Here is a 13,188-nt window from a genome sequence, read left to right as displayed (position 1 = left end):
GAAATTGGCTTCTTTGACAATAATGACTTTTACACCGATAGAGCGGTTTAAATATGATTCCTCAGTGATACTCGTATGCCTGTATGCTTTGTCGTATGCTTTGCTGGATGCACTTTTACATTCATTTTCGTTCCAACGTTGGATTAGAATATGAAAAATACTATATGCAGCGTTAAGATCCATTCATCATTGCTCACGGCAAATGCAGATATATGACTAAGTAGGGTCCAGTGATCCTTCATTTAAATTGCCTTGTGTGAAAAATCACAAGCTCTGGCAATCTGCAAAGGGGCAGGGCTAATGCAATGCTATGTCCCTAATATAGCTGGTCTCAAAACTCATTACCTAGCAGTGACCTTCTTTGGCAGTGAAAGTTCTCCTCCTGTTTCTAAAGACAAATAGATGTCAAGTATCTCCAGCCAAAACAACTCAGCCCTCCAGTCGCATTCAAAGTCAAACGCCGTGTTTGTTTCAGGAACTGAAATGACATAACGTGCAAGCTACTGTGTCCTCTGTACTAGACAGGGGTCTGTTCTTCCTCTTATTTAACTGATTGAAATGCTCTGAAATGGATTTTAAGAAGATACGTTCGGATATCAACACGATAATCTATAGTAATGTACTCGTTCCAGAACTTTCACTCCAGAACATTCGCTTCATTTTAAGCGCTAACTCCGATTTAAAAGCGGTCCTCGCCATGTCATGGAACAGAAAGAGAGAGGGGACAGGGAGATTGAAGAAAATAACAAATTTTGCAACAGCTGTTTGCCTTTTAATCTGCCACCATCAGATCTTCCAGTCTTTGATAGGCAACACAATCTGCACGAATGACTGAGCTAAATCTTTCCTTAATCTACAACCTTATTAGTCTGTCCCTCTTATGCATGTAAATCAGGATGCAGTCATTTTCATATGTAGATGGATTATCAAAAGCCGTGGAGGGAGAGTGGGCTTTCCGTTCACAATAAACAACAAAGCCTTGCACAGATTACAACAGAAGTGGAGTCGCAGAGAGGGCAGAAAGGCGTCTGTAATTGACAGCCCGCTCCGACTCGCGGAGAGCTGTGTGAATAGATGGGTTTATCTCGACTGGGTGATGCGTCATTAGCATATCTTGATAACATTGATTTCTTCATTACCCCTAATGAAATTTCCACTTATGGCTTCTAATTAGTTTCAACTGGTGCTTGTGTAATTGCTACGGTAATATTTTGGTCCCTCTTAATCAGTGGGCCCGGGTTTTTAACTTTTGACGTAAAATATGACTTTGGTGCTTCGGATTACTACAGACTACACATTTAGAGGTTTCTTCATTTCTCGTGCTTAGTATTTCTCGTGCGATCCTCATAAGGGTATATTCTGACAGAGAATTTGCAGTTATTAGCTGAATTTAAACGTTTAAACTCTCAGTGCTGTGAAAGTGAAAGTGGTGAGGTTTTTACGTTTAAACACTGTCAGAACAGCGGAGATAAATTACTGTTCCTTAAAAGGATGGATTCAGTTTGAAATGCACTTTCAGTCACACATTTATTTTTTATTGCACTTTCTGTTGTGTCTGAATCGTGGACTGACTTTCTCAGGTTGGGCACAAACAAAAAAAGAAAAAAAATTCCACGTGATTTTTGTATGTTCGTGGCATTCTTCTTATGTAGCCTACCAAGTCGCCCTCTTCTTCGCAATATTTGTATTATTCAAATTTTCACACACTGTTTCATAGTTTGTCAGGGAAAAGTGATAGTCAAAAGCCTCACTTAATTATCATGGATTCAGGCCAACACAGAATCATCATGAACAGATAATAAAGTGACATACTGCCTCTGAGACCATGCCTAAAAACAGCTTGTGTGTGTGTGTGTGTGTATGTGTGTGTGTGAACTGTGAGAGTTAATCGCTTTTACACACACACAAACAAACATAATTACAGTGCATCTTTATTACTTATCAAGGCTGTGTTTTCTTGTTGTCCAACAGCATCATAGCTCTAAGAGCATCGTAAACGCAATCCTAAAATCAACTGTGACGTGTTTTCTTAGCATCCTTCGTAAAAAACGTGAAACACCTGTGTCCATTATTAACATGATAACCGACTCCTGCTTTAACGTTAATGTGTTTTCTAAAATCTTTCCGATTCTAAAGTCGTCTAGTGGCCGCCAGCCTACACATATTTAAAGTATTTTTTTGGAAACATGAGTTATCCTTTCCAGTTTATCTCAACTGGAATACAATAGCATATTGTTTTCTTCTGTATTATAACATTATGTCTCAATATTTTCAGACTGAACGAACTCAGAAGAGGTGTTAAATAAGGTAGTTGAAAGCACAGTGGAAAATGCACATGCATCGGTAGTTTGGGACCATTTGGCGGAGATTCTGAATCCCCGTTGGGACTGTGGTATTGCGTTGACCTACTGGAGTAGAAAACACGCAAAACAAGTAGGCATACAGATACATTTTCATTTACACTAATTTAGCCTACATTGATGCGTTTCCAATTCGGTGCATTTCACATGACATGGCTCCTAAATGTGATGATATCTTTAGGACCACACTACTTTATTTTATGCCATTGTGACAAAAGAAAAGTTAGTTTGAGGTAAAAAATCTGGCCACTTTTAAATAAGAGGTGCGCAATGCTACCTGGAACATAGCGGCTAATCTGAAAAGAGGCAATTATAACAATGAACATATGCCTATAACGCATACATAAGGCCATGGACCATACTGCTGCTGCTCTGGACACATTCAACTCAAGTAGTGTTTACATTTAAGAGTAGTTTAGTTCTTTTAAATGCTTTGTTATGATCATTTTTAAATGTTGTAGCCTGATAGTTTACAGTCATGGCAACACACAATGGAAAAAAAATCTTGTTGTAATTTGACATTCGATTGTTGCCTAATTTTTTTTTACTTTTTTCCCCCCCGCAAACATCAGAACATCAGGCGGGGGTGGAGTAAACAACACAACACTTTCAAGTCACTCCTAAATATAGGTCCATGTAGTCTTTGGAAAACGCTTGGTAAAGTCATTCGTACGTTTCACACTTCCATCTTGAAGTAGCTCGTTAATCTCGAAGAATAATCGATTACAAGAAGTCCCGTTTAAGGCCTTGCCCATTGATATTCACTATATTTACTATTGCACTCCAGCAGTCTAAATCTGACCGGACCAGATCTCGGTAAATTGTAGATCAGAACTCGATATCGCACGCTAACTATTAATTAGCCAGAAAACCAACATATCGTTAACTCTCTCGTGGGACCACTCGGTCAAGAGCCTCCCAATACGCTTGGCTGTGCTGTCTTCTTCTGGCGAAGCCACGCGCCTCGCGCTCTGCTGGTGTCATATGAATCATGACATTTATTTATGCATTAGCACATGGAGCTTTGATAAGATTGGTGTTATCTCTGTCGCCATCAACGGCTCGCTGCTCATTTCCATAAATTATCTCCCAGTAATTATCTGTCCAGATGTCCAAATTGTGCCACAAATTATCTCCAAACGAATCAAATCCCACTGTAATTTAGTAATAGCTGATTAGAACTCGTTATATAAAAACAATCTGAAATATAATTAGGATATATTTTGCCGTCTGTTCAAACAAGTGCGCACAAGTTTACGTCCAGTATATTCCGATGTTAGATACACACTCACGGGTGCTCTATTTGTCAAGTGGATACTTCAGACAACAACATAAATTCACAAATTTTATTTTTACTTCGCACTTTGGGTCGCCACATTTCGATTTCTTTGCAATAAGGCAAAAAGCATGGAGTGCACGGGACAATGAATATCATTAAGGACGTTTGAATAAAAGGGCAAGACGAAACATGATGTGATTTTATTGTAATTTAAAATAGGCCTACTCGTATCCATGTACTAAAGTAACGGTGCTCATTAACTGTGCTTCACTTTACAGGCAACACCGGATTTTGCTTATTTGATAACCATCTTATTATGAATAGAATATTTCAGTCGCCTTTCATGTTATCGTTCCGAGATCTGAAAGAACATTCAATTAAAAATACTGAGCTGTCCTTATGGCCTTCATCCAAGCGTTAGTAATTCAATGTCAATTTGATATTCAAATCCAGCCAGGTTTTGTTATAAATCGCACCAAATTAAGCTGATTTGTCTCCAAAGAGGGCTTTATCTCAAGGATAAGACCCTGGCTAGTAGATGATGATGTGATTATATGACCACTGTATCAAAACAGGGTGACGGATGGAGAAGCAGCATCTCAGTTGACTAGATGAGTGAAATTAGGTAGCCTACTGTCCGTATCGATTTTTGACTTTGTCCTCGTCATTTCGTTTCCTGTATCGTGTAATCCTAGTGTCCAGAACCTTTCATTAACTCTAATAGTTTTAACAATCGCAAGTGACATTAATGTAGGGCTAAAGAAAGGGAACAAGTAGCTCTTCACGTGTAAAAAAGAGCCATTATGTTTGAAATTTGAAACCTTGAGCATAAACAAACCAAGCTAAAAATATTGGATTATTTTGTCATCAGAGAAATCAAAAATAGTCTACTGAGGGCAGCCTAAACAACATAGAATAGTCTGTATTGCGGATTAGAGTGAGAAAAAAAATAATTTAGAAATAAAACCATGAGCGAGGACAATCCTTTATTACACAACCGTTCGTTTAAAAAGTAACCCTCTGTTTCCATTCTTAGCTTTATCGTGGCATCAGTTAGGGTATTATTTTTTTACCCTAAAACAATGCCATTTAATTTATTACGCATTCATTGCTCTCTCTACTTTAGTCAGCCCGAGAATCTGATGTCTCATATGTACCCCTGTATCTTACAGCACACAGTCGAGATGCGCGAGCCCACTGTTTGAGCACCCTGAATCACCAGACTCTGCAGTCTGTTGAGAACATGTGATGGCCACGTACAAACGAACGAAAATATCTGCGTTGTTTTATACAGATTGACCCAGACCTAAATCTCTTTATCTATGTCGGTAGGAGATTAGCAATCTGAGGTAGACTACAGGGGCAAAAAATTGGTTTTAGCTCCCAGCTGTCATTTTAGGGAAACGACGAGATTGTTCCTTGAAATTGTTCTTCTTTTTAACCCGTTAGATCAATTGCACATTGATCTCAACAACCATATGTAACGAAAATGAAGAAATAGCTGAACAGGCAAAACAGACGAATGTTGTTTATTTGTATGCACTGGATTTTATTTTCAGGAGTGAAATTGGCTAGCGCTGTAATTTTGATTTAAAGGATTTCCAAATTATTTTAATATAATTCAAGCAACTTGGACAGTATAGGATGCCATAAGCTAACCATTTACACCGTTCAGACAGAAGTAGCGTAAAATGGTGCGCTATACACTGAAAAAGAAATTGAGTGATTTTAGACTTTTGTTGATATTTTGAAATTCACATTAGGTTCCGTGCCTTATTCAAACCGATTGTTTACCTTTCGATTTGGTACGCCATTTAATCTCTGAAATAAGGTAATCAGCTCTTTGGGTGATGCAGTGGCTACTATGCGCACGGCGTTCTCCATCCTCTGGAATTCTGAATCGCCTCCTCGTTGCTGATTGGCTGCTGAGTTTTGACCCTTGCTGAGGTGGACCTGTTTGATAAAAGGAGATTTTCTAGAGGGATCATACGAATCGCTCTGTGGATTCTTGTGCACAAGGGACAGACTGTTTTGGCTGAACCGGGGAATATCCTTAAAGCACACCATGACAGGAAAGGAAGGGGCCGTGTTATCGGAAAGTTTAAACAAACCGAAAACAGTCTGCCCTACTGAGAATGGAGGGAACAACAGCCACCAGCTTTCAAAGAGCAGCGCTACGCATCCGCCCAGATGTACCGGATTCGGCATCCAAGAGATTTTGGGGCTCAATAAAGAACCGTCGTCAGCCCCACGGAGCGCACTGGAATCTCTGCCCGCAGGAGCGCATTTGCTAGCCGCCAGGTCTATGCTCGGTCCTGCTGGTGTTGGGGTCGGGATGGGATTAATTGGCCCTGGAGGTATTCCGTCGTTTTATAGCCAGCCAGCATTTTTGGAAGTCCTTTCAGACGCTCAAAACGTCCACTTGCAGCCTCTCAACAGGACAGTTGGACCGCTGGAGACCAGCCAATCCGCAAGTTCAGGTAGGAAGCTCGTATGATTGTATTCGATGGTTAAGCATCTTTCTGGTATCTTGTGGGGAGGAAAATGTAAATTCTTTTAATGCCGAAAAGCACAGTGTATGTAATTATTATTATTATTATTATTATTTTTATTATTATTATTATTATTATTATTATTATTATTATTATTGTTGTACGTGTTTGCTTAGATATTGAGATGATGCAGTGAACTCACACTGAATTAGTCCCATTGTGAGGGAAAAAATAGTGTTGACTGATATTATCCGTTCGAATGTTAACGGTGTTAGGCCACTCACCCAAGATTTAGCATTACCTATACATTTAAATAGGTATATAAGCGGTTATAGATGATAATGATAATAATAATGTTATTATCTTTTCCACACGTAAACAGGTAATGGATTCCTAATAAGCTAATTAATGTGGATGAAAGCAAGAGTTACAGTTGTTGCTTATTATTATTATTATTATTATTATTATTATTATTATTCGTAACCATAGTAATTTTTCCGGGTTTTTTCCCCTACATTTACAGATTCAGAGGATGTTTCATCCAGCGAAAAAAAACTATCAAAATCCTCCCTGAGCCAGAGCAAGAAAAGGAAGAAAAGACGACACAGGTAAGTGCTGTAGCTGCCGTAGCGGTTTATTGTCGGGTTTACACTGCGTAGCCAGCTGTTGGATGGAACGGATTTATTTCTGAATATTGAAAATGAAAGCTCAAAGCTGGACAATAAGATCTCTTTAAAAAAAAATCCATGACATCACTTTCCCTTTCAAACGCTACTTTGTGGATGCCAAGCCCTTTCTCTTGTCAGAATTTTAGGATTTTATTATTTTTTGTTCTTTCAGAATTTTCTTTTTTAAAGCCCATAACGTTTTAAATGAATTATGTTTGACCGTGTTGGTTAATTTGGATTACATTTTTTTGCAAATTATAGGCCAACAACTCACTGGTTTTTGTAGGTTGTCTGAGCGGGATGTCTTAATTTAGCCAGTGAAATATTTGGCCCTACCCACATGCTAATACTAATAATAGTGACTATACTTATTATTGTACTAGTTAATTTTAACATTAGCAACCAACATCATTAACATCAACAACCCCCCCCCCAAAAAAACACACAACAATAACCACAACAGTCAAAACAACAACAACAACAACAACAAAATTAATAACAATGAAAATTATTGGTGTTATTGTTGTGTAAATATTTGTATACTTGAATTTATATTATGGAAGCACTAGAGAAATGATTTATATCTATATTAAAACTCTTTTAAGGCTTTACAATTTTTCACTTGTTTCATTTTTATTTTCATACTGTCAAAACAAATATTACTTAAGGAAAATAAACGTCGAATGATTTAGAACCTAGATGTGTTTTTTCGCGTGTATCAGTCCATCAAACCAAATAACTATATATTTTCAGAAATACCCATTTTCAGGAATATCAGGATCTTTTCATCGCAATTCAGATGAATTTCAAATGAACAAAATCTAAAAAGCTTGAGCAAATTATGGTTATGAGAATTCTGCGTCTGTCTTTGTCCACCTGCTGAATTCGTTTAGTTTTGTCACAGATGAGCCAACATGCAATCCAGTAGAGTTGCATTTTAGATAAAAAAAATTGTTTTCACGTTACAGCTTCGTTGTCAAGCACATACTAATAAAAAGATTAGTCATTTGGATTTAACGACGTATTTTATATTATTTTATATACGCTACCACTTGACACAGGATCAATTAGGTGCAATGTGATTTCTTTTTCCTTAAAGTTTTCAAGATAAGGCTTCAACTGAACTCGTTAGAATATTATTGATAATATTTCACACCGGCTTTGTATTATTGAAAATCTATCGTCTGTGTGTATATTGCATTTGTGTAAAAATGTACGGTTTAGTAATTCACTGGATGTTGATGATTTCAGAAATATTGTCCAATCTTTTCACAGAACTATATTTACCTCGTATCAGTTAGAGGAATTAGAGAAGGCCTTTAACGAAGCACACTATCCTGACGTGTACGCAAGGGAAATGCTCGCGATGAAGACGGAACTTCCTGAAGACAGAATACAGGTAAACTACAACACAAGTATTTCAACTGAAGCTATGCTTATGAGATATCTGTCCGTATATAGTGGTCGAGCTGAAATAACAAGACGGTACACAACAACAAGATGGTTTCTTGATGATGAAAAAAACGATGCTCTGAAGTGTAAACCACGCTTTTCTTCATGGTGTTCTTTTGTACAACGGTTGCTCGCTGTTTGAATCGATCTTCTCGTTACATGCGGATGATTTGCTAATTTTTATGTTGGTGTAGACAACAGGTCTCTTCTTAATGTGTGCGCGTGTGTGTGGGCGCGCGGGCGCCCACAGTACTGCAGCTCAGAGAATACATGGCACTATTTCAGTTAGGAAGACTCACATTTGATTTTAATAAACGTGGGTTTGGGGGAATAGCCTTGACGTGGTTTGCAGGTTGCTTCTGATGTTTTATTATCTTGCAAAGTTGCTGATTCGTCAACAACTAACACATAGGTATCATGCCACGAGACCTTGACATAACAAAATATTGAGACCATGGTTTATAGATCTACCAAATTATTTTGCCGTAATTTGTTGAAAATGGTTGTTTTCCTTCTTGTCCTCGTCCCATTACAGGACCATTAAACATTTCATCCGCATTTTGCGGTTTCTGCCCAAACTGAATGTGCGACTGCCCCATGAGATAGCCTTCATGAAGGTACAGCATTGGTAGTTCTACAAATGCTAGTTAGTGAACTCGAAGATTTCAGCTGCATCAGGTGAGCCCTATATGGGCGTATCGATCAGGTGATAATGTTGGCTATGTCTCCTTCTCTCTCGAGCAAAAGAACTCCCTTCTCAAGCTTTCCCGCTTGGACAGATAATCCCTCATCAACCGCAGTTGGATGTGAAACAATTTGTTCTCCGCGAGAAGCGCTAACGACCTAATCAAGCAATCAAGGCGGAAGAAGATTGCTGTGTCTCCTGAACCATCCATCTGCTGGCGTGCCTTTTAATTTCGTTCTCATTATGGCTCTTCGCCGCGAATAAATAATAAGGAAATAAATAAATAAGTGTATTTCAGTCCTAAGTAAAATTAACATCCAATTTTCTCTTCGAGTGTAATTAGTTAAATCAGACGAGCCGGTTAAGTTCCAAGGGGAGGCATGGCTCGAGATGCGGGGAGTTCAAATGAAATAACTACATTGAATTTATTAGCACGGGTCAATAGCAGTGTTCCCCTGGGCCCCGGTCGTTTAATTTCCCGTGATATTTGCCCGCCTGTCCACCATCGATTGGGCTTGAAATTAACTTATTTTTCAATCAGCCTCGGCGTGCCCTGGGGGTCGCTTCTCCTCGCTGCCTCCACCCGCTTTCCTTTGAGCGCCCAAGAAGCAATTTCTCATGAAAAAAAAGTATCTTGTAAGAAATGAGAGCCATCACCAGAATTAACAGAAAAAGATTTGAAAATGGTTTCCATAATTTCTCATTCAGTGTCTGTCCCCCTCTGGACTCTAGACAGTTTCTGGGCCCCCACCTCCTCTTATTTTTGTATTCTGCAGACTGCGATTAGTGGAGGTGAAGTACTGGTTAAACACTCTGTATTGTGCTACGAAATCAATTTGGGCCTTTCCGCGTGCTGACAGATAGCCCTGAGGTCTCGGCCAGAAGACATTGCGTCACTACTCCAGCAGTTTGCAGGTTAAACATCCTGATGCGTCACCGACAATTCATCCGCTTCGGCGTCATGGAGGGGTCTAAAGGGCAGAGATTATTCGCACGTGTCGCCTGCATGGGCGGGGTTGGAGGGGGGCAGCGGTTGGGGGGGGGGGGGGGGGGGGGGGGGGGTTGCGAATAGTCAAGCCACAGCAGGTTTTTTTGTTCGATGTAGCTGTAATTATGGTGGTGAAATCACAACAAACGTGTAGTACGCACAGCAGTTTTGGAAGGTGATTCTGTTATAATCTAGTGGACTGAAGTTGAATTTAGTTTTTGGTCTGCAGGTGTGAATGTCTGTTCGTGTGTGATTTCTTGCTCTTCAGTTTAGGCCAAGGAGTGTTGTAAAGCTAAAACAGTTTATGACTGCATTTTTTTGATACATACTTCTTTATTTTCAACACACAAATCCTTATCTAACTTAACATTTTCGACACAATTAAACATCTACTTTTGCGACACCAAAACAGCATATTCCAGGCTTTCTCAGAGATTAAGACTCGATAACCACAGCATCATGTGCCTACTTACAATCAAAGTTCAGCAACCACTGCTCTATTAGTGGTGCTTAATACTGGAAGAAGGCTAGCACAAGCTCCTCTATAGAGGGGAAGACATTAACTGACACACCTAATGTCCCCTCTTTAACCACAATAGAGAATCTTGCATGTTTTAGAGATGCAATATTTAAAATGCAGTGGAAATATTTGAATGTTTGGTGCTAATCTTTTATAGCAGATTTACTGTGTGTCCTTTTCTTGTAAAGTTACAAAAATTCTGAGAGGACCGAGTGTGCTTCATCGTGGGTTCCCTTATACTGTAAAATAAAATTAACAGCCAGGAGAATTAAAAGACACAAAGATTACTGTGAAGGAATATTATGTGGCTTTCATTAATATTCACCCTTAATATAGCTTTAATACTATCCTTGCTACCTGTCACTCATGAGTGCATCTACTCTTTGTGTTTATTGGTGAGGCAGAGGGTTTTTTTGGGGGGAAACCTTTGCTGAAATAATCATAGAATATCCTGTCTTTGGAGCTAGTTGTTTGCAGTTCTTACTCAACATCAGCAAGCCTGTGTTACAACGGTAACGGTTTATGACCGTCCAATTCAGCAACGGGAGACGAGAACGTCACACAGGCGCCTCCTGACAGCGAAAGATATTTGATTTCTTCTCTGTCTTTTTTTTTTTTTTCCTCTCTTTTCAGGTCTGGTTCCAGAACCGTCGGGCTAAGTGGAGGAAGAGAGAGAAGTGTTGGGGTCGCAGCAGCGTGATGGCCGAGTACGGTCTCTATGGCGCCATGGTCCGCCACTCAATCCCGCTTCCCGAGTCCATCCTTAAATCGGCCAAGGATGGCATAATGGACTCCTGTGCCCCCTGGCTGCTGGGTAAGTCAGAAAGAACCGGCTACAACAGCCTTCCACCTCATGCTTACACTGGGCTAAATTTGCTAAATGCTAATACTTGGCATTTTTGGCAGTTGTTTTAAAATGATTCTGAGATATGATTCATCAAGGAGCTGATAAGGAAAAGAAAACAAATTTGGTAAACAAAAAAAAAAAAATATAATATTGTCTCTTACTTTTACCTGAAAAAAGAACACTCATTCACACAAAATTGAATGAAAACTGTTACAAATGTAGAAAAAATGTGTAGAGACAAACAAATTTATATCATTATAATGAAAAGTCATTAGTAATTTTAGCATTAGTAATTTTAGCATTTATATTTTCTATTAATTTACTAATGGTAATTAAACCTAATGTGACCATTTTTACACATGAAACAACTACACTAATAAAACTAATGAACTAATGAAAACTGGCAGGATTTGTGGTTTTATCAGAGCAGCAAAATTGGTCAGGAAAACATCATTCCTTTTTCTTTCATCTTACATGCAGTGGTAGAGCCTTGTGGCGGTGAAAAGTCATTATGTCTCTGTATAAAAACAACATGTTTCCTCAAACAAATGCCCAGGACTCATCTACCAGACGTATTTACACCATAGCCCCCAACTCCCACCCCCCAACCCAAAGCTGTATTTGCTTACAAGACAGAAACAGAAAGTATGTCATTGGTGATACAAACATATTCTTCTTCCTGGGTCGGTCTTTGGTGAACTTGTTAAGTTTAGGATGATGTCTTTTTGAAGATATGGTAATGGTACTGTCTGCAGAGCAGTGTTTTATGATTCCTACACTGAGGAATTAGGAATTTGATACCCAAAACTGTCCTTATGGAACTGTACTTGGAGATGTGGTTGCTACTGCCTATAAGACACAAAATGTCCACTGAACATAACAAATGTAAAAGAATTCAACCAAAAACCCCTTTCAAATCAGACTGCACAATTAAAACACTATCTTGAAAAGCTTGTCATAGCTAAACCCAAATTTGTTTCTTACTATTTTCAGTTCAAGATGGCAATCCAATCAACAGACGCTTTTCTAAAACCGAATACCCACAATTCTTTGCAGGGATGCACAAAAAGTCTTTGGAGGCAGCCGCAGTCCCGTCAACCGGGAAGTCCGACGTCAGCAAGCAACCGGCCAATCAGAAGGGAGAAGAGGTAGAAGCAGAAGAGAGGAGGACAGACTGCAAGACGCCCATTTCCAAAGAGGAACTGAGGGAGAACAGCATTGCTGCTCTCAGGGCAAAAGCACAGGAGCACAGCGCTAAAGTGCTAGGAACAGTTTCCTGTGAAAGACTGGAAAGCAAGAATGAACCGAAGGTGGTGACGGAGGAAAAATCTAGCGAGCGCTCGGATTCACAAGAGGAGGAGCAGAGCTCTTAGACATGCACTACCTGTTCAGAGGATATCTCTCTCTCTCTCTCTCTCTCGCTCTCTCTGTGTGTCTCTCTCTCTCTCTTTCTTCCTGCAGTATTTCAGGACACTGCTACGTGCCCTGATGATACACAATACCTTTTTATGAACGTGCCCAGTTCACTTTCTCTCTCTCTCTCTCTCTCTCTCTCTTCTTTCTCATTTCATTCACCATAAATGTACTCTTATTTTACCTGGGTTTGTGTTCTTCATTCTCGCAAAGCGACTACAGTTTTCCCACAACGAAATGAATATATTAAAAAAACTTGACAAATATCATTATTTTAATTTTTGAATGTGACATTTTCTTGTAACTTTATGATAAAAAAAAAAAATCAAATCATAAATATCTCTCCCCTTCATTCATTTTATAAATATCCAAAAGACATTCTATGTACTGTCTACATCATGCCAACATCAGTGTCATAATACTGATACAATTTATATTATACATGTGCTTATTCTCTTCCCTCAGCAGAGACCAATTTGGATTA

The 13,188-nt window shown here is 39.1% G+C and overlaps 1 protein-coding gene across 1 annotated transcript; it reads left to right on the top strand.

Moving 5' to 3' along the window:
* Window positions 1-5,704: 5,704 nt before the first annotated feature.
* vsx2 (visual system homeobox 2) lies at window positions 5,705-12,664 on the top strand. The gene is made up of 5 exons (XM_030786697.1): window positions 5,705-6,119; window positions 6,655-6,739; window positions 8,075-8,198; window positions 11,078-11,258; window positions 12,348-12,664. The coding sequence occupies exons 1-5, from the start codon at window positions 5,705-5,707 to the stop codon at window positions 12,662-12,664; spliced, it is 1,122 nt and encodes a 373-aa protein (XP_030642557.1).
* The last annotated feature ends 524 nt before the right edge of the window (window positions 12,665-13,188 follow it).

The sequence above is a fragment of the Chanos chanos genome, chromosome 1, assembly GCF_902362185.1.
Source record: "Chanos chanos chromosome 1, fChaCha1.1, whole genome shotgun sequence".
Taxonomy (NCBI): Eukaryota; Metazoa; Chordata; class Actinopteri; order Gonorynchiformes; family Chanidae; genus Chanos; species Chanos chanos.
Note: the sequence above shows the minus strand (reverse complement) of the source record. Positions and strands in the feature narration are given on the sequence as shown.

Excerpts from the sequence above, each read along its gene's own strand:
- vsx2 (XM_030786697.1), top strand. The coding sequence starts at position 5,705 with ATGACAGGAAAGGAAGGGGCCGTGTTATCGGAAAGTTTAAACAAACCG. Across the intron at positions 6,740-8,074 it reads AGGAAGAAAAGACGACACAG|AACTATATTTACCTCGTATC; the intron begins GTAAGTGCTGTA and ends ATCTTTTCACAG. Across the intron at positions 11,259-12,347 it reads CTGTGCCCCCTGGCTGCTGG|GGATGCACAAAAAGTCTTTG; the intron begins GTAAGTCAGAAA and ends AATTCTTTGCAG.